The sequence below is a fragment of the Dufourea novaeangliae genome, unplaced genomic scaffold (assembly GCF_001272555.1).
Source record: "Dufourea novaeangliae isolate 0120121106 unplaced genomic scaffold, ASM127255v1 scaffold115, whole genome shotgun sequence".
Classification (NCBI taxonomy): Eukaryota; Metazoa; Arthropoda; class Insecta; order Hymenoptera; family Halictidae; genus Dufourea; species Dufourea novaeangliae.
This window is the reverse complement of record NW_015373998.1, coordinates 515010-542738: the sequence shown is the minus strand read 5'-3', so window position 1 is coordinate 542738 and position 27729 is coordinate 515010. Positions and strand designations below refer to the sequence as shown.

Here is a 27729-nt window from a genome sequence, read left to right as displayed (position 1 = left end):
AAATTTTTATTTATTTATTTCGAGCTACATTTCCTTTTTTGTTTCTATATTAAATTTCTGATGGGTAATTTCGATCTTATGACTAGAAGCTATTTCATCTATCTGTATGTACCAAGACCAGTCATATTTCTAACATGGAGATTTTACGTACTTTTAATAAATGTATTTTAAATAAATTCAGAGAATTCCAAATTTTATAATACACATATAGAAATATAGAAACACAAGATTTGTACAAACTACTACATGAAGATCAGTTTTCACCAGTTTGTGAGTCGACTTCGACTTCTAATTCTTACCATAATATTTTTTCATCGAAATGTATTCGCAATGTTTGCAATTCGGAATTTGCATTAACATAACGGATTCGTAGAATACACCGGTACGGAAAGCGTTACAGGACTCAGACGAAAGTAAATGTAAATGACTAAAAAGTTCCCCCTTCGGTTCGAGTTTGCCGGTGAAACGCATTCTCTTCAATCTTGATCTTTTTTCGAAGAACGCATCGATCACCGCGGACACCTCTCGTGGGAAACTCGAGAAAAGTGGAAAACGGGCGCAGCGAGACGGAAACGCAACAAAAATGTAATAATGCGATAAAGTTAGCAGTCAAATAAAGAAAAATCTCTTGGATCGGGGAACACTCGGGAATCGAATTACTTCTGCGAGTGATTTTCGTACAGGTTCAAAGCTAGAATTTATTGGATGGAGATAAAACGATTAACACGTGCATTAACATTCCTGTTATTAAATTACATAACGCATAAACATTATTTCGTATAAAGTATACAATAGAATAAAAAAGATTATATTAGTATACAATAGAATAAAAAAGATTATATTTATTACTTGTCTTACATTCAGATATGACAGTAAGCTGTATGAATTTTTCAATAAGTTCTTCTCTCGTATATTATCAAAGTTAATCACACCTAAGTATGATTCAATAGACTTCAATAAACAAAAATTGTTTACAAAATCTCTGAAACATTAATAACATACCACACGACAGAGATTGGTCTATGACTACCAGGAAGTGCTGTTCATTTCACTGAAATATTGATGAAATATTAACATACATATTAACATCAATTTTCTTATACTTTTCTGAGACATGAAAATATTCGTGATGAAATATTAACTGGGTCGCGTTGGAAAACCCTGGAAAGGCGTAATATCGTTAAAAGAAATAAGAATACGATCGGTTCGAAAAAAAGTCTCGAAAATCATAAGTTATTTTTCCAATTCTCTGCATTCTTTTCATTACAAAACCACTCAAGTAACACCTGCACGGAAGGCGATGGCATCAATGTTCCCCAAAAGGGACACCAAAAGGATAGAAACCACCGAACAATTCTGTAAATATCAGAAGCAAGGAATCCAATCTCGCCGGCTGTCCTCTAAAAATACCCCAGAAACGATCAAGAAGCGGATTACAAGAATCCAAACAAGAGGGTTCCACAGCCATAAAAATCGTCGTGCAAAGAGCCAAGCGTAGGGAGACCACGAGGAGAAACAACAAGTGAAAAACTCTCGTGAAAGTACAAGTAGATGTTCATGTACGTGTAAAATCAGACGAACTAAAAAGAGGGGTCGAGGGATTCAGGAAAGGGGCGACGGGACGAACGAGGGGATGAAGAGGTTGAGATCGAGACTGGTGGGGCCCCTGGTAACATCAATATTTCATGTATGCTAACACGCCAGAACTAATAATGCACCGGAGCGAGGAAGACCCAAGAATAATATCAGCCACCGGGCGGTACTCCCTGTTCTCATCCACCCCATTTTCCCCCAGTGTTGCTTTCTCTCCGTTCCTCCCCTCAATCGTATTCCTTCGCAGTAGTCCTTCGAACCGTTAACCCTTTCACCCCCTCGCACAAAAAGAGAGAGAGAAACAGATAAAGGGCTGGTGTCTTTTTGCGTCTTGTGCTGCTAAATTTAATCTAACAAAGTGCGAGAACCTTTTCGAAAATTCGTGTCTCGTTGGGCCACGGCCGACCCCCAGCCCTCACGACGTCTCCCCTTGTCTTCCAGCATACGGACGCCTCCGGGCTGCATCTAAGCTGCACACAGCGTCTCGTCGACGTTGGAAGACGTAGGGGGTTGACGGAGGGAAAGACAAAGAGCTCGAGGCAGGAGGGCATGCGACATCGGGCTCGTAAGTCGGAACACCACGACGTGTTCCGTCCTTGTTTCTCGCCCGTGAAGAGGACGCCGCAACGGGTCGCCCCATCGCGAAAAGAGAAAGCGCCAGGACCGGGACGAACGTAGGAAGGAGGGGGGAAGGGGGTGAGGTTTGTAATTGGCGCAACATCTGCGGTCTGCGGGGTGGCATTAATGTTTGCTCCCCTCGACGCTTCCTCTGCGCTCTATTCGCTTCTCTGTTTCGTCCACCTCTCTCTGTCTTTGCCTCCGGTCGCCCTGAACTGTTTACCTTCTTTCTCTCCTTCGTCCCGCGGTCTCCTTTTCATTTCTCCCACTCTTCTATGGTATCTTTTCTTTTCCTCGTTTCCTTTTCCACGATGTCGCCTCCCTCCGTAGGATTGAGTCTGTGCCCAGTTTTTGGAGGCAGCGAAAGTTGCTTGTCGCGATTGTTGGCCACACACTGACACGGGGGCTGGGATCTGTCGCGTTGAAGAACGGTTCGACACTTCGTGGTGTGTTATGAATAGTGTGTGTACGGTTTTTTTTTTTGTTTGTGGTGTGTTGTGAATTGTGTTAAGAGAAAGTTTTAACGAATGAGATGGAGATTGTTTGATGGTTTTAGGAACGTTTGATGTTGACATTTTGTATAGAGCTATTAGGATTTAGGAGGAGTGGTATACGTTCCATAACCGACCCACAGCACTCTGTTAACTTTTACAACTGGTTCAGACGATACGGTTTTTTTGACCGATTCGGTAATTTCGCCGAATCGATGGTAGAGCTGCGTTCATACGATTCCGTATGTTCACTGAAAATTCAACTCTCACGTTTATGCTTACTTCCTTTGGTTGTACTCGTGAATGCTGCTTATGGCTATTATCGTTTCGGCAAAATTACCGAATCGGTCGGAAAACCGTATCGTCTGAACTGGGCCGTTAGGCTGTCGGAAGGATTCCTTTTGGGACATTGGCAGAACTCCAAATTTAACGCAGTGCATATGTTCTGTTTTTTGGCAAAAAGAAAACACATTTTTTATGAAAAAATGTCGGCAGTCTAAAGGTTGAAGGTAGAGTTCTATTACGGCTGCGAGCGGACAACATTTTATTGTTTTACATCGTCCACATATGGCGAGGGTCGCCAAGGCTGTATGTCATGGACTTTGATTATTTCCAGGCATAACGGACAGGAACTTACCCTGCAGCTGTTTAGGGAAAGGAAACCCCCGCAGGGACACATGTCAGGTTACTTCGCGAAAGCATCGCTGTTTTCAAGACACTACTTGCTTGTCTCCACTCTAGAAACCACAACCAATCGGGACTCTTGAAAACAGTTAAACTAGACAAGGACCCTTTTTCCTTTTGCCTGACAGGACCGAGGTTGACGAGGTACCAATCAGTCTTCGACAGTTTTTGAAAGCTTCACCAACTGTTCTCATAAGTAGTGTCTATATACATATATCCAACAAAACAAATTTATATATTTAACACGGTCACCTCCTCTATAGTGAGATTTGTTTTGTGTTCACGTGTGTGGGATGTGAAGCAGTATCAAGGATCGTTTCGAGGTTAGTTTGAAATGTTCGATTATGAATTTGTGCTATTTATTATGATGGAGATTATTGATTGTATTTAATCGATTCGTAGAAATAAGTACGTTTTTTTTAATACATAAACAACTGAATTTCTAGATTCAGAAAGCCAAGTGTAATTAGAGACTTCCTATTTCTTTATTACGTGAATTCAGGAAATTAATACAATGATCGGGGATACGATGTCTTACAATTTGTTTGTTTACTTTCATATATTTTATTCCTTTTTTCCAGAACAATTTTGTTTAAATACACTATGTATATTCCATTCACTATATGCCTATTGTTAATTCTTCTTTTCTTGACTTTGTCGTTTTATTGCTTTTTCATTTAAGCTTCACTCCCACTGAACGTTTATTTTCTTCTTTCTACCACGTATGTGTACGATTCTCCGCTTTTGATTCCTTGTACGTAAATACCTTACGGCCCGCTCCTTTCTATTTCATTGTTTTCGTTACTTGCGGTATTATGGCTTTCTGTATTCAGGTATGCTTTACCTGGAATATACTCCTTTAGAACACTTAATGTATCTCTTCAGACAATACTCTTGTAATTTTCGTTCACCTTTCATCACATAAGTTAAAAATTAATTTGAATTCGCATTGTTAATTTTGACAAGTGCGTTCATTATCCACCGTACGCTTACTTAATGAAAAATGCTTAATGTAGATTGTAGAAATGAAAAGCCATACAGTTAAAAATGTATCTTTCATCACTGGACTACGGGTATTTATTCAAATTTACGATTTAGAGAGACGATATACAAAATTGAAACTGAACAGGAACTTGTTTCCTATGCTAGGGGTTATAATATGTTAACAATAATTCGTAAATACCGTTCAATTTTACTAGAATTTATATTTTCCTATTTGTTGCAATTCAGGGGACGCTATTAATGCATTAACATCCGCAGTCTACTTATGATATTAAATCGAAAGTTTGTATACAAAATAAATGCGGTATGCTACTCAAAACTTTATTAACAATTACTTCTGTTCTTTTGGAAAAATATGAATTATTAGAAAGGACAGAATCCTTAAAAAAGATGAATATATTTATTGTCCCATCACTGAATATCTGATTTATTTATTTCAGCCTCTAATCGTTTCCTGCAATTTATATCATTTACATTTTAATCACTATTACAAATTGCAATTTCCATTATTAATATGCAACATTCGTTCCTATTACAATTATTGCCATTTTGGTTTTCTTTCCAAAGAACGTACACCTAGTTTCATTTTTCGGGAATATTTATCAGTGAGCTGTTTCTCGTTACAGTGAACGCAGGAAATAAGGCGACAATTAGCAATTGTTTCCGCGGGACCCCGGGAAAACCGATTGCTCGTACGTTACATCTATTACGTTCGACGCGTATTAACCAACAGATCGTTGGATAACAACGAAATTATACACCGCACGCATTAATTACCATCTCGCTCCTACCACAATAACCGTTTACCGACACGATAATTGTTTAATCGAATAATTCGGCAAATGAAAACTTAATTAGCTACGGCCTTCCTCTATGAGCCCGCGAATTCGTTTGAAAGTGTCGCGAATATTTCCGCTCAACCATTGTCCCGTTTATAATAATAATATTCCACGACTGTATCACATTCCATGTTTTATTTTAAACTACTCATCGAATTAGTGTCTTTCAGTGATCCTATCAATTTTTTCTTCTGCGCAATTTAATATCGAACTTTTGGGTCTTCCCACTGTTGGCGAGAGATCTCGCGGGTGATCCTGGCAGATTATTTTGTTTTAATCATGCAAATTTATGTATGTGATTTTCGTGCCCGTACTAATTGCTTCGTGTGAAATAACTGCGACGGGAATAATGTTATTTTAATTAACAAGGAAGTTGTAGCGAGGAGACTACTGACAATATGAATCTATTTCGGAAGTTTTATATTCTGATTACTAAAGAATATGAATCGAATGTTAAAGTTTGTTCTATAGAAAGGGAAATAAAGATTATTATTAGAAATAGTATATATTTATAGTATATCAGATATAATAAGCTATTTTACAATCACTGATGAATTTCCAGAAAGAATGACAGGTGTCTTGTAGAAACAATGATTTTATAGTTTTCTGAGTGCCAAGTATTATCATTACCTTAGTTAAAAGAATTTGTTATTTTGCGATCACCACGACTTCAGGCTCTTTAATTAATAGAATCCTGATTCGAATGTACGTCAAAAGCCAATGAATGCATTAACAGACGAGTTATAATTTTTTAATATTTCTAAACAATGACAATAGTATTTCAAATTTGCCAGAAAAAGATTAATAATAGGGAAACAGCTTGATCAATGAAAAGCAAATAATACCATACTGTTTAGATAAACTGTAGACGTTTATGCGAATATAAAGTTTTATTAACGAATTCATGTTAACTGGAATCAGCCAAAATTTTATCCACTTTGTATAATAATCTATCAGGTTCCACATAATCTAAAAATCTCATCACACTCTCAACAATACTGTATTCCAGCCAATTGTATACACTATAAATGCATAAATTCCGCAGTCTCGTTAAAAGACTTTCTGACAAGTAGAAACAGTCAGTAAAAGACAGACACATTAACCAGTCCCATTGAGGTGCACGCATCTCCAACCAGCATTTAAATTCAATTTCTCCTATTATTGGAAACAAAATTACCCCTTTATGTTGAACAAGTAACTCCAGGACACTTTGATGTTTCACAAACGCAAGTCCATCTCTGCTCTCGACTCCGAAAAATCAAATGTACGTTCATAAAACAACAAGCTCCCTTAAATACACTTCTGCTCACACGTATTAGGACACTTATCGTGTATGCAGTAAATGTTACAAGGCATTACAAAATTTCTAAAAGTCTGAAATATATATTCTACAGGGAATATTAAAGCTCGATGAAGAACGCTGGTGTAATCTAATAAAAGTGGCCTAACGTATATCATTTTCACGAAACATTTTCTTCATACAAACCAGGTGTCCCCAACACTTACGAGCAGCACTCTACGTTCAGAAATTTTCCTAAGCGTCCCTGAAATTAATTCACCGATATGCTGCACGATCTCACGTGTCCTCGAGTCGCGTATTAAACCGACGCTTTTGTTTTTTCCCCCGGGGGTGTCTAAAGTGTCATTCGAACGAGGTCGCGATGGAGCATGTATCAGACGGTAATGCGTCACCCGAAAGTTCTAATGGCAGATGTAGTCAGCCCATGGTTGCGGTATCGTGACATCTTCCAGACCACATATACGCCCTTAGGTGTCCCTTAATTCCCCCGGGAACCGTTGTTCGCCTGTAATTCTGCGGGAGAACGCACAGAGATTGGCTTAGCTCGCATGCTTGCATATAGATAAAGCGACTACTATCCTATCGTGAGTGCACACATACGGCGCGGGGAGGAACGGTTGTGTGTCGGTGAACCGTGGGGGAAACATGGATGAAATGCCTCGAATGCATCAACGGCATCTACGCCGGGGCTGATTAAATCTCCGATCGGAAATGATCGTTGCGACGCCCGTTTCCTACTGTTTACATCAAACAGCAATAATCCTGGAGACCCCCGACGATTGGTTAATTCTACTTCCTTTATGGTAATGAGACACGAAATACTCAATAAGGAACGTAAGGTAGTTTATTCTTAATTTTCACTGTTTCTGCAATTTTACTTTCTTTGCATTCCTCTTCAAATATATCAAAGAGTAATAATCCTAGATCCCCCGACAATTGGTTAATTCTACCTCCTCTATGATAATGAGACACGAAATACTCAATAAGGGACGTAAGGTAGTTTATTCCCATTTCTCACTTTTTCGTGCAATTGTACTTCCTTTGTATTCCCCTTCAAATATATCAAATAATAATAGACCTAGATTCTTCGATGACTGTGTAATTCTACATTCTCCATACTAATGTGGACGCGAAATACTTAATAAGGGACATAAGTTGGTTTCTTCTTAATGCAAATGAAGTACTATAGATTTTCATAGTTCGCAAAGACTCGACTGATTTTGTCGAGTAGTAGTCGATTACTTACGGATACATCTAACAGAGGACTCAATTGTTTTAACACTTTATGTACCGCCAATTTTTCCCATATAGCTTCGCTGGAAGTCGTATTGGTTTTTTGTAGAATCAACGCAATTTCGGTGAATATTTAGAAATAATCGTGAAAGATAGAAAGTTTCTATATTTAAAATATATAGAACTACATACTATTTATACAAATGAATTCGTGGCTACCACAAGTAATTATTGACACAGAACCACTTTTTCGAAAAGAGATTTGCCAACTGCTTGAGAGATGGCGTAAATATGTAGAAAATAATGGGGAATATTTTCGAGACTAGACTGTATTTTAGTTTTCTTATAAATAGACAGTAAATCTATGAAAAAAAAAACACGAATTAATTTGTACATCTAATAATACAAACAAATTTTCTATGATTCAATATGTAAAATAAATATGTACCGCGAGTTTTCAATAATAAACCGGAAGAAAGTATATCAAATTGTAAGATGGAGATGTCGGTAGCGAGACAGTTCATGGCGCCATATGTCTACATCGGACATTAATGCGTTAAGTAATAACCCTGTTCGAATGGAACGTACCTACCGATGTAAACTCGAAATGGAAAGGTATTTGAAACGAACGTAGGTAAAGTAACGGGACTGGTTATTGGATCAGATTGTGTGTAGATTATTTTAAAATATTTCCTTCTCAATTTATTATTTGTTCGCTTTAGATAATATCATTTTAATATTAATATTCTTTACTTAATGTAAAAACTTCTGTTACAACGAAAGTACAGAAAACCCAAAGACTACTTCTATGGTGTAAGAATACTTTAATGTAATTTATTTATTACATTTTTACCTACTTAAAACTATATCCAGATGACCATGCTTCCTATACCTAAACGTCACAGTATCATTAACAGAATTACTATTACAAGGAAATATGTTTTATTTTACAAAACAATATATTGAGATTAAAAATTACTTGATCCTCTTATCACAGATATACATTATAAATATTAGTAATAATTTTCAGAATGCAGAAATAGTGTTCGTCACATACGTTGTATAATTTAAAAAATGTAAAATAAAAGTAACGAGTGGTGACAGTGTATTTTACAAAAATCCATTGTGACCTGTTAGTATCGACAATGAATCGATAAATGAATTCAGTTCGTTAACTGACCATGAAGTGTACCGAATCGAGTGGGTGCATGAAATTTCTGAGCAGGAACACCATGACCAATGGACAACCTAATTCCATCGGTTCTCCCTGTTATCTTCGATTGCCTGGATTTCGAGAATGGTAGATATCTAGATTGACTTAACCGCGCGTGTACGCACTGTCAACATGTTCTACATACTATTGCACGCGTATGTGCGTGCCGTCTGGCTTAATATTCGCTAAATGGGGTTGGGAGGACGGGTTGAATTAGGTCAGTTCTGCCACAAAGTCGATCATAGAGAACATTGCAAAATCATCTGTCCGGAATATCGCCCGCTAATTACGTACGTTCGGGGCCATTTAAACGTTTGACGTCGCAATTACGCCAATTTACCACTTTCCAATGAAAACCGCTGTCCCGACAAGACTCTTCGATTTTCTCCAAATGCGTATGTACTCCACCGAGTCGAGTATTATACAGGCAGTAAAACCATTTTAATCGATTGATTTATATGACTACAATTTTGTTAATGTGCGATGAACCCTTTAACGCCTAGTGTTGCACCGGTGCAACACGGATTCTAAAAGTGCGTCGAATTCTATCGCTGATTAATATTTAACTTTTGTCAGCGAGGATCCGTAATTTCATTGATTAAAAGTAGATCTCCACAATCCTCCAATAACAATTTTTATTCATACGTTATGACACTGTTGATGTCCATAATCAAAATTGTCCCGAATCTTCTATTTTATACTTTACAAATTTTATAGGATATCGCTCGACAAATTTCTCAAGAACCGAGAAATCAAAAACTTTTTGAGAATGAATTCTTAAGAATAAACACTACTCAACCTTTCGGGTTGTACAGCGATTCCTCGATCAAAACAGAGTAAACAAAAACTAAGCAGACGCTCGGCTTCATGCAAAGAACAAATTTACGAATGGCTGAAAACCTTTCCGCTTTACCACAAATGTTGCGAAGCGGACCCGAATTCGTCGCACTAATCCAGACATTACTGTACCACAATTTCGGAAACATCCTCTATACTCTCGATTCATGTTCGTACAATAGCCTCCGATTCGGTCGCGACACGATTCTCAACACAACACCTTGAACATCGATGAACATGTACAGGTAGTTTCCCATCGTAAAGGAACCTGGTACCTCTGTACCCAAGGGCCTCTATTTGTCGATTATAGGGTATTAGACTGTCGACTCAGTCACCTGTCTATAATCGCTCAATATGCCTTGTATGCTATCACCGGCACACATGTATCGGCGCTGGCTTAATACTCCAGCGAACCCGTGTGGTACTCGCTCTAACTATCCTCACACTACCCCCCACGACCCTAAATGATATGTTTATGCGGCACTTAACGTACATTTCACGGCGACGCATGCAAACGCGGCCCATAAATATTATCACTGTGCCGCCGCCGACACGGACGGGCCGCCCCCCTCCCCCTATGCTCGTTCTAATTTGCAATCTTGGAAATTCGTTGCATTTCAAATTTGACGCGCGCCACTGACGAGCCGGGGCTGCTTTGCAAGGCAGAATAAATGGAAATGAAAGTGTAAAGCTGCCCGCTAATGATCCCGGGGAAAATGTACACCGCGCATAGGGGGGGGGGCGTGCGAGCATCGAAAACGCTCGTCAGAATTTTTTGCGAGGCCGCAACGGAATAATTTTTCCGAGATGATAATTCGACGACTTTCCCTTCTGTCCCGTTGCCATTTCCGTGTATTGTTAGGCCTTCAACGTGGGGTAATTTCGTCTGGAAAGTTTTGCCAGGAGATTTTTGAGAAAAGTCGGTGGGGGGCCAGAGACTCGTTGGTAGAGAAAGTTTGGGGAAACTGGTATCTTTTCGCTTGTCACCGAGGAAAATCGAACAGATTTTATTGACTGTGATAGTATTTGAATTGAGAAAGTTTTTCGGAAAATTTACCGATAGGGAAATTAAATGGGTACGGTGCTCTAAGTACGAGAAAGAAGTGTTAAAGGGTTGTAATAGTGATTCTGAAGTTTGAGTCTTATTATGAGAAATATTGAGGTACGTGAGAATTTGCAATTGAATATCAATGTGTAAGTCTAATATTATAACTGTGAAAATTAGTGTACAATGTATCGAGAAATTTTATCTTAACGCGTTGGTTGCCACAGTGAAATCGACCGTATGTAGCCTGACACGATTTTATTTCGTTTTTTTAAGTCATAAATCGTCGAAAATATATGCGTTTTGTTAATAAAGGCTGTTGGTCTTGTATTAAAGTATACTGCGATATTAATTTCATGCAAAATTTCATAATGGCATTTAAATAACCTGTGCATTTTGCAATGCACGTGTCACCCATGTTTACGTGACGACGCAGTGAAAGTGTTAATAGTGGTTTTAACGAATGATGGGTACAGTTTCTTTACCGGGTACAAGAATTTTTGTTAAAATAGGGTGAATTTAGCTACCTATTCAGCATATTAATTTAATGGTGAATGACAAATAGAATACATGGTATAATCATAAAGAAAACGCGGATTTCTCACACACTGTAATCCAAATAAAATGCTCAAACATCGCGGGCAAGTCTGATAAGTAGACTGAACAGTTTATGCATTTATAGCCTGCACAGTTATTTCAAATTCAATACTGTAAGATGTAGAATAAAATTTGTGTACCTTATTTAGAACATTAGAAAAACTTTCATAATGGCAACCAATTCTTCTTGGATTCCAATTTCCGTGAAGTAGTTCATAAAAATCTGTATTTGCATGTACATATACTCGCAGTCTACTGTTATGTATTCAAAATGGAAGGGACGTGAATTTAATGAAACCTACTACAATGATTAGTTGAACATTTAGGGCTAGATGGACATTCAGGGTTAGATGGAACTTCGAAATTGGGCACATTTGAGTATCAAGTGACACAGGCACAAGACACACTGTTCAGGTGCCTGACACCAATCTACTAAACCTGTCAACGGACGTGTTACCAAACCACTTGAGAGGGGCCCCTAGTTATTCAGTTTCACTTAGAATACGAGTTATGGCAATAAAGTTTCGACAATAGTTTTGTTTCCATCTAAGTGGTAACAATTTAATAAACAGTTACGTCCCCTGACTGTGTAGTCTGATCCCTTCCGTATACATTCTCAATCGTTTTAGTCACAGTGCAACTTTGTTCACGTGAAGATGTATTTCAATCCCGTGTTACGTATAAAGTGGAACGTAGTTTACGAGGTATGACAATAAAGTTTCGAGAATAATTCATTTAAAAATATTATTTTGAACATTAACCCCTTCGCACCGATGGGCGAGATATCTCATCCACCGGTGGGAAGGGGTTAAATAGATGCGAAGCCATCGCCTTTAACACTAGGTTTACGGGACGCGTCATTTTGACGTATTTCGAATGCTTTCTAACCTCGAAATTCTCTATGTGGTATACCTATCTCTATAGCTATGCATTAATTTCAGAGATCATAAATTGTGTATTATATAAAATAAGTTGTTTTTTAAAGAAAATCTGCGGGTTCGTTGACGCGTGCCGTGGAGATACGTACACGATAAATGCTCGTAAACCTAGTTTTAATGTAGTCCCTTTAAGACTATACACACGCATTCCATACGTAAGACATCTTACAGTGTTCTACACCAACCTGTGTCACTCTCTAGATCAACCTACTATCTTCGAATTGTTGACTCAAAGAAAACTAATAATATTTCTGTTTCTTGAATCCATTTTGATATCGTCACCACGAGTCTGACTCGATGTTATAAGACAACGGGTTAATCCCCGATAGATATACCAAAACGTCCCTCTATCCCTCTCAAGCTGATCCAGCGAGTTCCTCAAAAGTGTGACCCGCCAATCAGAGAAGCTCGCTCTGCAGGTTTACGGTAAGCAGAGCGCGTGTGTACTGTCGCCGCTAATGTTTGGCCGAGATTTGCATACGTCTGTCCAGCCTATCCATTCCTCCGTACACGGACGCATCCTCACCTTGTTGTCCACTGGTCGTGGTATACAGCCGGTTAGATCGGCGCCGGTCTCTATCGGCGCCGCTATTATACACACAGGGGCCGAACAAGTGACTCACGGCGCAGGCGTGTGTACAGGGATGATCGCCCATTACCTCGCTGAAATAGGGTATTGTGCCAAGACCGTGTACCCAGGCCGCTATTCCGCCTTTCCTGCTCTTCCACCATCCAACCGACCGACCACCTTCAGGGCACGGGGAACTTACGAAATCTAATCAGGAGGTCACGAAGACAAAGCGCGGATGTGTTCGGGCAGCTTGCACCGGTCTGTAGTCCAGAATTAAGTTCTCGCCCCCGGTGCTGACAGGGTTTATCGATATTGTTTCGAGAAGGACGATTTCCAGGGGGAAGGTTTCTACCCTCTGACTCGGTTCCGGCGTTTGTGGAATTAGGGTTGATGCGATGGGAATGATGATGCTTAGGCTGATTCGGGTGCTAGGTATTTTTTTGATAGAGAGGATACACACAGGTCGAGTGAGATAGATTGTAGTCGAATTAGGGTGTGAATTTGTTACTTCGAAAAATTGGATTAGGTAGCAAGGAATATACCTTCCTTAACCCTCAAGGACCATACTGAGTTAGGGTAACCCAGTCCTTCCGAAAGACACTAGGAATTTCTGAACTGTGAAGGGTGGGAACTGAAGGCTGTGGTGCTTTATTAAAAGATTTGTGAATAAATTCCTTATATGTTCTTTTTCCTTATTGACTTACGAATCTATTAAAAAAACTTTGTAACTGGTACAGCAGACCCTACATTATTTAAATGTATAATGGTTGAATTAGAGCCCGTTACAATAAATTATTATTATTATTATCAAAAGAATGGTCTGGATTACGCTAATCCATGTGTGGTTGAATCAGTAGGAATATAGTGTAGACTTTAAGAGTTCAAATGGACTGTTGTTCTTATATTGGATATATATAGAATGTCGTTGTATAAACGAAGAGGAAGTAATTCCTTGTGCAGACGTAAATCGAAAATATAAAACGAAAATTGTAAATCCAACGTTTTGGTTTCGAGGATTTTAATATTCGTCAGATTTCGAGTTCTCTTGAATAGAACTTATTGCTGCGCCTGATACTAGAACTCTTTCGGAAAAGTGAGCGAACCTTTGACTATTCAAGACAGTGAATTTAGACCGGTCACTGCAACAGTATTATGATCGATCCTTCGTCCAATTTTTCGAAGCAGAGCGGAGACCATTCGAAACCGAGTGGGAAGACCGCTAACGAGAAAACCAGAGATCCGTGAATGGATTCTGTTGACGTCGACTCGGCACGATCCCCGTCAACGGGATCTCTTCCTGTGGGAAATTCGGTTTTCCTGGTCGGGGTTGATGTATGCAAATGGATCCACAGTTGTAACTACACAAAATTTCTATTCGGCCCGTACACCTCCATCTGACTGGAGTTACGCGAGGCCTGAAGATTACATTACCGAAAAATCGTCCATACCACGGACGACGAATCTCTGGTTCGAGGGTAGCTAACAGTGTTGCGTTCTAAAATCTTCAACATGATTGCTTTTTTGCTTCGCGACTTCGAGATATTTTGGTCACCGATTTCAAAAATGTGGTTTTGAGAAAAACACGTTTAAAGTTTCAAGTCAGGTTTACAACCGAATCAATGCAAATTTTGTATATATAGTTATTCTTAGTATTACAGCTTCATATAGCTTTTTGTATGACCCAAGGGTATCGCGTGTCTAGTGGACACATTACTGATCGAGTCGAGTTTCAGAAATTTCTAGCACGTCAATTGCTATTGAGTCGAAGTGCTGAAAACGCAAATGTGCAGTAGACAACTTTCCACAGTAAGGACAATTTCTGAGGCCATATTTTGAAAACTGAATTGTCCACAGTTAATATACAACTTTCCGAAACGTCTAAAAAATAGCAGATTTCAACCGTCCGTGTCATAAATTTCATCCTAACCGTGAGCTAGTTTCGTTACTTGATTTGATCCAGGAGACTGGACCGCGACAAACGCACAGGCAGCATAGTACGGTCCGCCATGGCGGGTGGGATAAGGCAATTGTGTTTACTCGTAGTTTGCATACTAGTTACCGCGTTTGCCACCCACTTTACGCGTAACAGGCCCGTAAACATCTTCAGTGAAGGGGCCACTCGTCGTACGTTCCCTTTGTCCGTGTTTCCTTTCCGCCACCCCCCTGCGCGGCCACTTCCTTCCATTCTTTAACTCGTTCCTCTGCTCTTCTTCTGACCCCCATTGTTTCGGCGTCCTTTGTACCTCTTTGGTGCTCGTCGCCGCGCTCGTTCTGGCCAGGAAGGCGGTTGAATTTAGATCACGACCTGGGGGAATTGTGCTTAACGACCGTCCACGATGTGAAATGTCTTGCTATCGGTTTTGTTTTAATCGTGGAATCCCCTTGCAACGAAGAACCGAGTTACTTGGACAGATTTTCGGATGTAGGCTTTGGAAACGATACTGATCAGTGGGAAATTCGTAATTTGCTTTGTTTATGTTTATAAAGGTATTTAAATTTTAAATGCTGGTTTAATTTTTTAGGTGCTATCTGTATTTTAGATAATATTTGGAAACTGAAATGCGTGCAGATATTAACCGAAATTTCTTTAGTAAACAGCTAGTTAATTTGGAAAGGAAGGAACGTATGTGGTTATTGTTAACTGGAACATTTGAAATAAAAAGAACCACTGTTTAACAAAAAAATCATTGAAACAAGGGGCAGTACTGAAAAATGTCGTTGGAAACATGATCCTTTCAAAAATTCCGACTTTTCATTAATGGTATGAATGCGTTTTCACCTACAAAGGGACAGGGCATGCGTTGTCATTGAATTTATTCCATTTTGTATGAAATTACACTTTAATTTAACTTTAACGTCATTTCACAGCGTTATTTTGTCAAACACGACAAACCAATATAATGAAGAATATTATCATTGAAAGAGATAATTGAACGCACCTTTACGGGTAGCGAGTAGTATTAATTCATCGCACTTTTCCAGTTTGCAACGTGTCAACGTGTATCCGGTTTCAGTACTGTGCAACAATTTACCGTGTGGCGTTTCATCCGTTCGACTCGGTTTTTTAACGATTTCGACAAACATTCCCACCTCCCATGTGAAAGTTCCACGTGGCGAAAATTCATCAAATAAGCTATCACTTCGGGGCTTTGCTGCTTCACACGATGAAAAAAAATTGAATTTACAATGTACTCTTTGAAGGTACAGTCTGTGTGTGCCGGATTTGACTGTAAAAATTGAATTAGAATTTTGTAAAGCTCATGAAGCTTGTAACGTTGAACGGTATTTCGCATGGATTAAACGACTTCTCTTAGTGATTTTATTAAAAAGAGAAGTACTTGTATTTCCTCTGTATAATCATGCTTCATCGGTCTTATAATCACGCGTCATCTCGGAAATATGATTGAGTTAACATTGTTTCAATTTTATCGATAGCGGGAGAGAGAGAAAATGATGTGTGAGGGGGAGAAAAAAGGGTGGGAGAAGTAGAAAGAACGGCCAAACCATGTCTATCATTCTCTATATGTAATTGCAATGCTAGTTTTGAATTATGTTTCTGTCACCTCAACGAATTAGTACAAATTTTATTAATAACGGAATAAAGAAGTACGGGACACTGTTTGTTTTAGACAGATCGATTGTACGAATTTCAGATGACCATGAATGTAAATGAAATATGTAATGAATTGTACGTAGAAAAAATATGTATTGAATTTGTAATATGTAACGAATTTATAATATGAAGTATGTACGTGCCAGCATTAATTCACAGTAATATCATGAATGGTAACTTTGATCTTAAAGATTAATATAATAATGAATTTATCATTTTATACGAAACTACTGCGAAACAATTACAAAGCAATCGGTGCCAAGAATTTCCAGAACAATTAGAAGTACAAACGTCGCATAATAAAGAGCGAATTCCAAAAAATTGAATAATTTTATTAACCCACGGACGAATGTAATCGTACCGGTACGTCACATATCTTATCTGCCATTTTTGACACTACCATTCGAAATATTCATTTTCTCTTCAGTTGTATAGGTTACTACGAAAAAAAATATAATTTGACTTCATTAGATTAAAATGTCTCGTTATTACATTTATAAATAATTTATTTATAACTGTCTTACTGAAACACAGCAATGCCAACACGAGAAGTTTAAAACGCGCAGTTGTCAGTGGGTTAAATAATAAACGGCATAGTCCGTAAATAATATAGTTAAACTAATTGTACAAAAAAAGAAGTGTTCTGAAAAACCGTCATATTTTTCCTAACGTTAAAATAAGAAAGACCGCTGGAACGTAAAGAAGAATGAATAATGACTCTGGTTCGCGTTTCCTTTAAGGAATTTAAGAGATTTGCATTTAATATCGGTGGCCGGTGGTCTGTATATTCATTTTAAGACTAGACACTGTCTCGTCAGCCATGATTTCGCAGTTTCGTCGCGTGTCAAATTTTATTCAGACCAACGTCTACTTTTGCTTGCAGGTAATAAATTCCAGTCGAACCTCAGCGAGATCGGCAAGTCGGAGCAAAAATCGAGCGACCCAGATAGGAAAAGGAATTACAATTGGCCCCCAGACAGCGGTAAGCTCTGTTGCTGTGTGTAACCGTGGGCTAATTTAAACGAGACAACCCTGATAGACACGGCTAACGTCTCACTCCAACTCCACCTCTTCCTTATTTTCCGAACTCATTTCCCTGAAAAGAGAAGAGTCGATAGTAATGCTCGACGTCACGACCGTCCTCGACCGACGGTTATATTTATAAAATGATAACCAGCCGAGCCAGTCCATTAGAATTCATTGTTTTCCGTTTAAATAGCGACACGTGACGAGAATACAGATAATGTTTCGAAGCGTGCATTGATTACGCGTGTATTTGTTTATATAATCCGTTTGTTCGTCGAAGTGCCTCTAATATTTGTTAAAAATTTTATAGAAATAACTCTATAAATATGTTCTTGAAATGTATCAGGAAAATGTTATAGGATACACAGTAAATGTGACTTGTACAAGAATTTGGGAACACTCAGATGAATTACCCGTTCGTACGCTTTAATTTTGTGGGAAACAATAAGTCAATCGAGACAAATGTAAATGAATTTATTTCAAACATATACGACGCAAATTACAGTCGAAACGACATAACTCGCGACGTTCATTAATTTCCCTATGTAACAACAAAAAATATTCCCTTATTAGTATCTCTAAATACGAAGATAAAACCGGGGAAGAAAAAATGTTTTCATGTTGTCAGAGATTTAAAATCGGTTTCAAAGTACTCGAGGATCCTAATTTCGCATTACATCTTCGTTTTAGCTAAATTGGTTGCGATTTTCAAAATAATCGAAACAGTTGAAATTGAATGTTTATATGGATTTTAAGTACCTAGTACTATTGCTTTTTTGTTACGTATCCTCTTCTTAAAACCTGCATTTGTTTACTTTCAGATTAGTGATTTCCAAAGTAAAGAAGAAAATAAATGATTTTATTTTGTTTCAGAGATGAATTTTATGGAAGTGATTGTTTCTTTTTTTTTCATAACTTTCTAATACTTTCTATGTAATTACTCTGTCTCTTTTTATCGCATTTCATAAATGAAATTAATTCAGAATCATAGAAATTGCTGTTTTATTTTTTCTTATTTTGTATACATATTTAAGACATATGCATATCTCGAAAACTAGAGCCAACCAAGAAAAAGTAATGGCATATTCAGAATCACGAGCACTAAATACTCAAAATCAACTCTTAAATCCCTGGCAACAAATAGATTGTTCTCCTGCGTAATCGTTCGAAAGTTCTTCCAGAATTTCAATCAACGACCAGAACACTATCATCTTAAAAACACGCAATCAGATCACATTTCCATCAACTGAATTGCCATCATCCCCCTTCCCAATACACTTATCACGGATCACCTGGTACGTTGTTAATTTTCTTCTCGCAAAAAAAAAAAACGAAAACCCAGACAAACCCCGACTGTCTTCATTCTACTTCGATACAACGAAGATTTCCGTCGAAATTCGTCCCTTTACGTCCAGACGAAAAATGCTGGTACGAGAGAAACAGTCATTCCGTCCCACGGTTCGTCCGGAATTCCCCGACGCCAGTAGCTCATTAATCGGACACTGCCTTCGGTCAGAAAAATTGATAATACCTCAAACATCGATATCGAAGCCGACAGAAGGTACGACGGCGGGTCCACCACGTCAGGATCGAAGTCTGAAATCGGTCCGCGACGGTCGACAGGCATTGAAATCTATCCGGAATAAAGGCTGACGGTGGCAAATGAGCAGAGGAAACAAAACCTTAGGCGAGCTTCGGAGCGAAGTTGCGGTTTATCCGGCATTTCGTAAGGTTGGAGGATAGAAGGGGGTGGGTGCAGTGGCATTTAAATGACAGAGGCTCGAACGTCAGGCCGCGGGGGTCAGGCTTGGCACCCCTGCAGAAATTCCTCTAGGCCTTCGGGGCATTATCGGAATATTTCTTTCCACGCCACCCCCGTCTCCCCACTCGCTCCCCCCCTCCCATCACGGTCTTTGTCCCGTCCTCCGTCCTCGTCCAGCCTTCCACTCGGCCCTCATTCAGAACAGACGGAACAGCCGCGGTTCAAGCGCACCTCCCTGCCCTCTTCCCTCGTTCCTCGATACAGAGGACCTCCGCGCACCGGTGGTTTCTTTTTAAAAGGAATTTGCATAATGGCAAAGTGTGAAAATCCGTTTCCTCCGCGGGCTCGATCTCGATAGTCCCGTGGAAGTAGGTAATTTTGCTCGGGGACCCCGGGTGGAAAAAAAAAAAGAAACTCGCGCGAGAGCCCTCCACAACTTGATAAGTACTTCCAGTTCTTTGGTAGCCACCCCGACTCACCCTCTTGGTATCGAAGGTCGAACGGTTTCCCGGGGCACCATGTCCTCGGGTAAATTCGTTTTCGAACTGCCGAGCATAGAGAACCCCGATACTTTCTCTCCCTCTCTCTCTTTCTCTTGTGACCCCAACCGAACTTGCCTCGCGATGGAATCGTCGGAACGATGAATCCCGTTGAAACTCCTGCTAGGTAAATTGTTCTGTGTGGTTCTTTTTGTTGCGTTTCATTACGCGTTTGATCGAGTGTAATGGGTCCTTTTTAGTTGGTCCCTTGTTATTGTAGAGAATGAAAGATACTTGTCAATATTTGTGTTAAGCGTGTAAATTTTAAGTGACTGAGAGCGGAGAATATTTGGTCTGATTGAGATTTAGTGGTACGAATGAAGAGGTTGAGTATTCTGTTCGTTTATTCGAGTGCTTGGGACGAGTAGATAATTTTAGACGTGGATGACGGAACTTTTTTTAGGAATGAGAGAAGAGTGCTAGGCAAGTATGGAAGGGAAGTTTTATTAACACGCTGGTGACATATTTCCGATTAAAACTAAAAAAGAAATTATAGGGAAAAAATTGACTCAGTCTTTTCTAAATACACACCCTGCGATCCCGAGGTTTGAACCTGTAGCAAGATTTTACTGTATTATTCGTGCATCGATCATCTTTTTTTAAGTGAGGAAACTTCACTCCTAATATTAGTCAATGCCCTTTTGCTTGGTACTATTAATGCATAAAAGGAAAAGAAAGAATGTTCCAATTGCCACCGATAGACACCTCCGTATAAGTAAAGATATGACACATATCAACCCTGACTGCCCCCCATTTTATATCCACCGCTTATAGCACTCAGTCTAAATAAAGAAGAATCTCCTACAAATCCATTCATAAGTAAAGCCACAGAAAAAATTCGATCCCAGTCGAATCTACTCGTTCCACGGTGTGTGTTTCGTAAAATTAAACAGCGTTATATTTTCTACAATTCAACCACTACTTACCCGTAACAATTTGCATACCCGATGAAATGAACGACGCGATAATAAACCTAGATCAAAAAATTCCACGATCATCCACACGGTATAACAACCGCGAAACCGTGACAAATTGCCCCGAAAAAAAATTTGGCCACACTCGCTCGATTTCGCGGGAAAAAGAGTCTAGCGTGAGGGTGGGTGCCGCGGCGGGAGCCACAAAACCGACGCAAAAAAGTCGCGAAAAGAAAAACAGAGCGCGGAGTGGCGGAAATGCGAGTGGAAAGGGACACAGTGCGCAAAACCCAGCGGAACAAGGCGAGAATCCTTCTCTCCAGTAGAGATTCGAACAGAACGAGGGAAGGAACATCAGCCCCGCTAGGTAGAAGTTAGCCTCGTGGCTGAGAAACGAAACGGGGAAACGAGGATTGAGGAGGGATGATTGGGGCGAAGGCCCAACGGGTCGCTTCTGATTTGTAATTAGAGGTGAGTGAGGCTGGGAAGAAGCAGCGGAATACATCTGTTTCGAAGCGGGTAATAGCTAAAAGTATATCGCAGGCCAGCTGGAAGAATAACTTGACTTCCCATTCTCTTGTTACTCTTACTTCTCGACGTTTCTCTGTACTTCCCAGTCTGTACTCCTCCCTAACCATTTTGCCCCCATGCTTATCCTTCCGTTGGCTTCTCGTCTCGTCGGAAAAGATCCTTCGCGCGCTTGAATTTGTGTCTTTCCATCGGAACAACGGACTTTCCGTGGGGAAATTCTTGATTTCCGCATCCATCATACCTTTTCGGGGCTACCGACGCGATTTTTACGGCAACGGATTCCCCTCTGGCCTCTCGTATCCAAGGATTTTTTCACTCGGTGCTTTTCGGCTCGTTTCTAATGCGGCTAGATGGAAACGAGCACGGGGATCTTGTGCTCCTTCAGCCTTGATTACGCAGAAACGTTCTCGTTTTCGGTCGCGTTGGCGGACAGGAGGCCTGAAACGGATTTATTTCGAAAGGACTGAAATGTTCATCACGAGGGATTGTTCGGTTTAAGGATCAGGTCTGTCGCAACGGTCTGTCGATTTTTTATGCGTTGTAAATTATAACTAGATTGCAGAAGTTTGTGCAAATATGAATTTTTTTAAATTTACTACTAGACTTGGGGACTAGAAATAAACAGAAATTTGTTTACTGTATCAATGAAGGTTCTATCAGGTCCCAAAGGAAACAAAAAACGTAGTGGAGTTTATTAAACTTTTTAATACAGTAAATTTGTTATCATCGCATATGCTATAAATTCATAAAATCCACCGGCTAATTATAACTGCATCCTTATGAAAAATGATAGTTCGTGAAGTGATTTATAAAGGCAGGAGTAGAAATAAAAGAATTCGTTCTTCTTTTAGCGATTTCAGTGGATTAAAAATAAAATAAATGAATTAATCTTTAATTGCTTAAATTTTCCTCCTATAACTATTAGACTGCGATTTTATGCATTTATAGAACATCCGATTATCTAAAATTCAGTATGGTGCAATGTTTTAGAAAGTTTCCTTAGATTGTTTTACTTCGAACCTATTCGAACCTTTAACATAATAAATAAATTATTCTTTGGGTTCAGTTTCTAAAGATTAATCCATAAAATTTTATATTTGCATAAACATCCATAGTCTAATAATAACGTATTCTATTAGCAGTATAGTGTTGAAAATTTTTTGAGATATATTATACCAACAGGATTCAAAGAGTTAAGAAATATAGGTGTGTTGTCATTTAAAAGTTAAACTCGATAAAAGCTTTGTCGTTTACTGTATTTCGCATACTTCTATTATATTAAAAATAATTTGAATGTAGAGTCTACTTATTACAAATTAGACAGTTTTATTCTATATCTGGTAATTTCAACTTTTTTAAGTGGAAAAATGAGAAATTCTGTGAAAATAGCTGAAATTTGTGAATGCTGGGAAGGCAGCTAATATTTCATTCTTGAGTCAATATCTTCAATATCTATAATTTTTTTAAATATTTCTCACAGTTAGATAGAATTGATGAATCTCTAAAAACTGGTTTTATTACGGAAAAGTAAGTGTTCCTTAATTTTGCTTAACTCACAGATATGGAAAGTTTCGTCAAAATCGGCTACAGACACTTCGACATTGTTCCGTGTTAGAACCATTAGAACTAATTGCACTTCCAGACTTTGAGCTGAACCAACTTGCGTGCTTCGAACTGCCGCCGAACACTCGTGACAGAACCGTCCCCTAAACTTCCAAACAAAACTATTTGGATTTTAAACGGAATGGTTCGAACGTTTTGCTTGAAAATCGGAAATTTGAAATTATAATTCAGAGTAAACATCTTGTCCAGAATTCCATTTCTGGCTCGAATATGTTTCCCGAAATTTCGAGGAATTTTAACTTTTCGAAATCAAAGGAGCCTCACAAATTATACAGTCGGCCCATTCTGATTTTAGTATAATCAGTTACTCAAAAAATCGATTCTCCCTTAAAGTTTTATAAAGGAGAAGCCGGATTCCTGTATGTGATGCGTATCTGATTATAAACGGCACGATTATTACACTAGGACAAAGAATGATGAAAATTGAGCATCATAGACGACTTTACGAAAATGAATGATAAAATAAGTTATATAATTCATAAAGTAAGTTTTATAATTCATTTTATCTTCCACCCTTTCTTCCTTTTATTCAGTTCCCTAAAACCTGTGTAACCCATCTTCTATGAATTGGAATACATGAATAATAAGTAAATTGTAGATTCTTTTGTATTTTTCATTTATTAAATGTATACAGAAGTAACGACCATTTGACCGTCAAAAATGTTTAGTAACCCGGATAAACTTGTCATCCTTCCAGAAGGACGACTTTTCGGTAATTTCGGTTTGCGACTTTTGGCACATGTTATATCTAGCCTAATGTCCTTTTGGGAGGAAATGGATTGGAATTTCGAAGCAATTTTTCTAAAAACTAGCTAACAGTAATACTTACAGAAATTTAATTAGTAAAAATATTATTTTGAAGAAAATTGCAAAACAAATTCTGGCTTATCTGGGTTAATATTGAACAATTCTTGCTAGCATCTAGTATTCGAAATAGTTTCCTTCAATGTCGAAGAACTTCTTGCCATTTTTACTAATAAAAGTTGAATTCCTCGTCAACGAATAAAATCAAAAATTTAATGAAATATTTAACATCTGTATGTCATTTTCATCATTAGAGGAACCACCTTTCTATATAATGTCCGGTTTTGCTGATTCCTCTATAAAGATGTGATTATATACTGCTTAACACAATTAGAGGGTCGCTACTGTGATCATTTTATCACATCAATCGAGTGAAAATTACGAAACGAATACTTTGCCAAATTCCCATTCTTTCAAATTCTTTCTAACAATAATTCTTTTTATGATTCCTTTTCTTTCTTACATTACTCACATTAGTTATGTTTCTGTAAAAAAAATTTCACTGTATTATACGCAATATCGACAGATACACTGACTGCAATAAAGATAAAATAAATAATCCTCTACTTATTTCGAGCAGTGTAAAAGAAACGTCGAACAAAAACATAATAGAACACCAACAACAAAAAGAATTCTCCTCTGATTTCAGATTCATCCGCAGCCATCACGGCATCAGGAGTGCTGTTAATGATCGCACTGATCGTGGTGTCGATCGTACGATAAACGGAGCCGAGAACGGACGGCATCGACGTCCGTACACCTGTAATTCACGGACTCGATTCAAACCGAACGGAGATACTAAAATGACGTTTAGAACTCGAATAACCGGGGCACCGCAACCACACGCTCACAACAGGAGAAAGTACACATGCCCCCCCCCTCCCGACAACACACACGTAAAAAACACGTTACACATACGGTTCACAGGCGGAAAATTGACTGAGTAGTTAGTGTCGTATTAAGAATGGAAGAGGAAGGGGGAAATAAGTAATAAATAAGAATAATAATTACGCGTGCCAAGTCAGTGTAGCGCAGTGTCTAAAGTGAAGATGAGATGAGAACCAGAGAAAAAACCAAGAGAAAAAAAATGGAATTTCTACCGAGCAACGAGCGCATTACACGAGAGGCGTGGAGTACCGTGGGGTAAGGGTCAAATCACAAAGTGCAACGACTATCGCTTTCAGTGTAACATATTGTATAACGCCGTTATGCCGCCGCCAGAGATCATGCGCGCGCCAACGATTCTTGTCGTTTTTCGAACGAATCGAACCAGCGCAACCGCCGAACACTCCACGCCGCTTTTCCCGTGAGTCTTTTCTTCCCTATCTAAATTTCAGCTACATGATTTCATACGATTTCCGCGAACGAAGTCGCGATCGATGGTAGCGATTGAAACGGATCGATTGAAGGTACGGATAAATGAAATTCTTATTGACCGATGATAAGGAGAGCACTGCTGTGAGACATGAGTTAGTAAAATGAATCGAAGGTTTAAAGTACTGTTATTTTCTTCTTGGATGCATAATTCAATTTATTTTAATGTGAAAAATCTATCACGTTCGTTTGTGGCAAACTGATATACGGTGTCGCGTTGGAACATAGAAGCTCAGATCTCTCATTATGCTCCTTTCTTTGGAATATTCTGTCTACAATAAGAGGTTTTAGTTTACGTTGTTATCACTTCAAATATAGTTTGTTTTTATTACAACTTTGTATAAAGCGTACGATGAACTTTTTTACCTTAGATACTATTGGGTTGGTGAGAAACAAAGAGCCGTTTGAATATCTGAAAATTACTTTTATCTTTGTTGTAATTAAAAAATATCTAGAATTTCTTCGATTACTCATACAGTGTGCATTTGTTTATTGGTGTCGGAAACTTTAAAGGGTTATTCTACATGTCGGAATAAAACGAAAATCAAGAATGACGAATTGTGTTGGAAACTTCGTTTTCGAGTTCTTAACGAACAAAAATTTGGGTCAGAGAGTAGGAGAAAGCAGTATACTGGCGTTCTCTGACAAAAATACGCCCTTATTCTTCTATAGGAGCATAAGTACCCAAAAAATTTCGATTTTTTTAAGCTCTGTAAATTTCTAGGAAACTATAATAGAAATTGTCAAACAAATTTTTCATTTTTACTACTTTTTGATATTTCAGGGTGAAACCACCCCTTAAATAGTAATGTGTTATCTTAAAAAACTGTGCAATGAAATTGTTAAAAATTTATTGTTCAAATAAATAAATAAATGAATAAGCAAATGTTTAACAATTTCATTTCACAGTTTTATAGACCATAAAAATCTATTAAATGTTCATTGCAACAATCTTTTGATATCTACTATAGTTTTCCAGATGTACAAGGAAATATGAAAACACATTAACCTTCTTAGGGGTGATTTCACCCTAAAAACGAAAAGTTATCCGATGCTTTTATTGAAGTCCTCTACAAACTGAGGTGTTTAAAAGGAATCGGAATTTTCGAGGTACCGAAGTTCCTTTGTTAGCCGAACATGTGATATGGTATCTTTTCCTTGGTACAATCCCAACATCTGCAAGTCGTCAACGTGAACACATTTAGTCCACGTGAAATAGCCTCTGAATTTGTTTAAAGTGTTAATTTATCTATTATAGTGCGTTTTAGTGTAGTTTACGTTAGTTTATTTACTGTTTATTATATACGTGTGTGCTGTGTTCTACCTTGTAGATTTCGTCGAGTAATGTCGTACAACGATTCGTGCTTTTTTTTTTATAAAGTGTCGCACGAAGATAGTCCTGCCTCGGATGCAGGTGTTACACGTCACTCGTTTGGCTACGAGGTAAGAGTGTATTTCTGGATTGCCTGGTTTCATGAGATTTTAGTCCGAATCTTTAACTGTTAATGACTTGAAAACTGACCCTGTAACCCAATTTCATAATTTGTGATTTTCCATTTAGTTTCGAATATAGAACACTTTGTATAGAGTACTGAGAATTTGAGAATCGAGAATTAAAGTTAACTGGAGTGACGATTTCTTTCGATCTATCTGTGCAAAATATACAAAATTATAAAACTGTAGGAATTTATTTTGCACCAACCTAATATTTTGAAAATTATTTCTTAAAGAGAGTCTCAACAGTAATCTGTTTTATTCTAGCTGAGACTTGATATATTATTCTTTGACTATGAATTAAACTCTTTTATGCAGAAATAAATGATTGCTATATATTTTTGCAGGTGTTAGTCAATCATAATACGACTTAAAATGTTAAATAAAAACACTTTTCTTGTCTAATTATATTTCTGGAAAAGCTTTGTTTCTGAACAAAATATACTTCTGGAACAATTACCAAACGGAGTAATGCAATATAACTGAGAAAGAAATTGATCACTGTGTACTGTGAAAAGTCTTCTACAACCCGCTTCTGGTGGTGTTGTTAAATACTTTAATAAGCTTTTCTCTTAAATTCTTCACCAAGTAACTACAAAACACAAAGAGAAAATATAACAATCTCTGAACATAACATCTACCTTATATGAAAACAGACCTATCAATACGAAGTCAAGTTACCTTCAAATTACCTTCAAATTACCTTCAAATTACCTTAAAATTCTGAATTTCTGTTAATATTACGATTACAGTATGTCCACAATAATTTTTATTCTCGACCGAATTAGTTTCTCCATAATTTGCCCTTTGAAGCAGGCTGGCGCGGCGTCGTAAAGTTAACCTTTTCTCACAAACGATCTGAGGAAGAACAAAAAAGAGCGATGGAAGCACAAATTTTCTCTACCATCGATTTCATCATTTCCCCCTTCCTTTAGACGACTCTTCTCCGATATACCACTTTTTATTCTGTCTGCAGAGTGTCCTTTCTATTCTAGTCCTCTCTTCGTATCACCAGATCCTTCATTCTTTCGCCGTCGTCGTTCTGTTTCTTATATACGAAATCGCGGATCTCATCTGGGATACTTGAG

The 27729-nt window shown here is 38.3% G+C and overlaps 1 protein-coding gene across 1 annotated transcript in view; it reads left to right on the top strand.

Moving 5' to 3' along the window:
- Positions 1-24654, top strand: part of LOC107188074 (lachesin-like) — a 261941-nt gene extending 237287 nt beyond the window's left edge. The window contains exons 10-11 of the mRNA XM_015576318.1: positions 17458-17556; positions 24423-24654. Of these exons, the coding sequence (XP_015431804.1) occupies positions 17458-17556; positions 24423-24496 (173 nt within the window). The 3' untranslated portion in view covers positions 24497-24654. The remainder of the gene's footprint in view (positions 1-17457; positions 17557-24422) is intronic.
- Positions 24655-27729: the final 3075 nt, after the last annotated feature.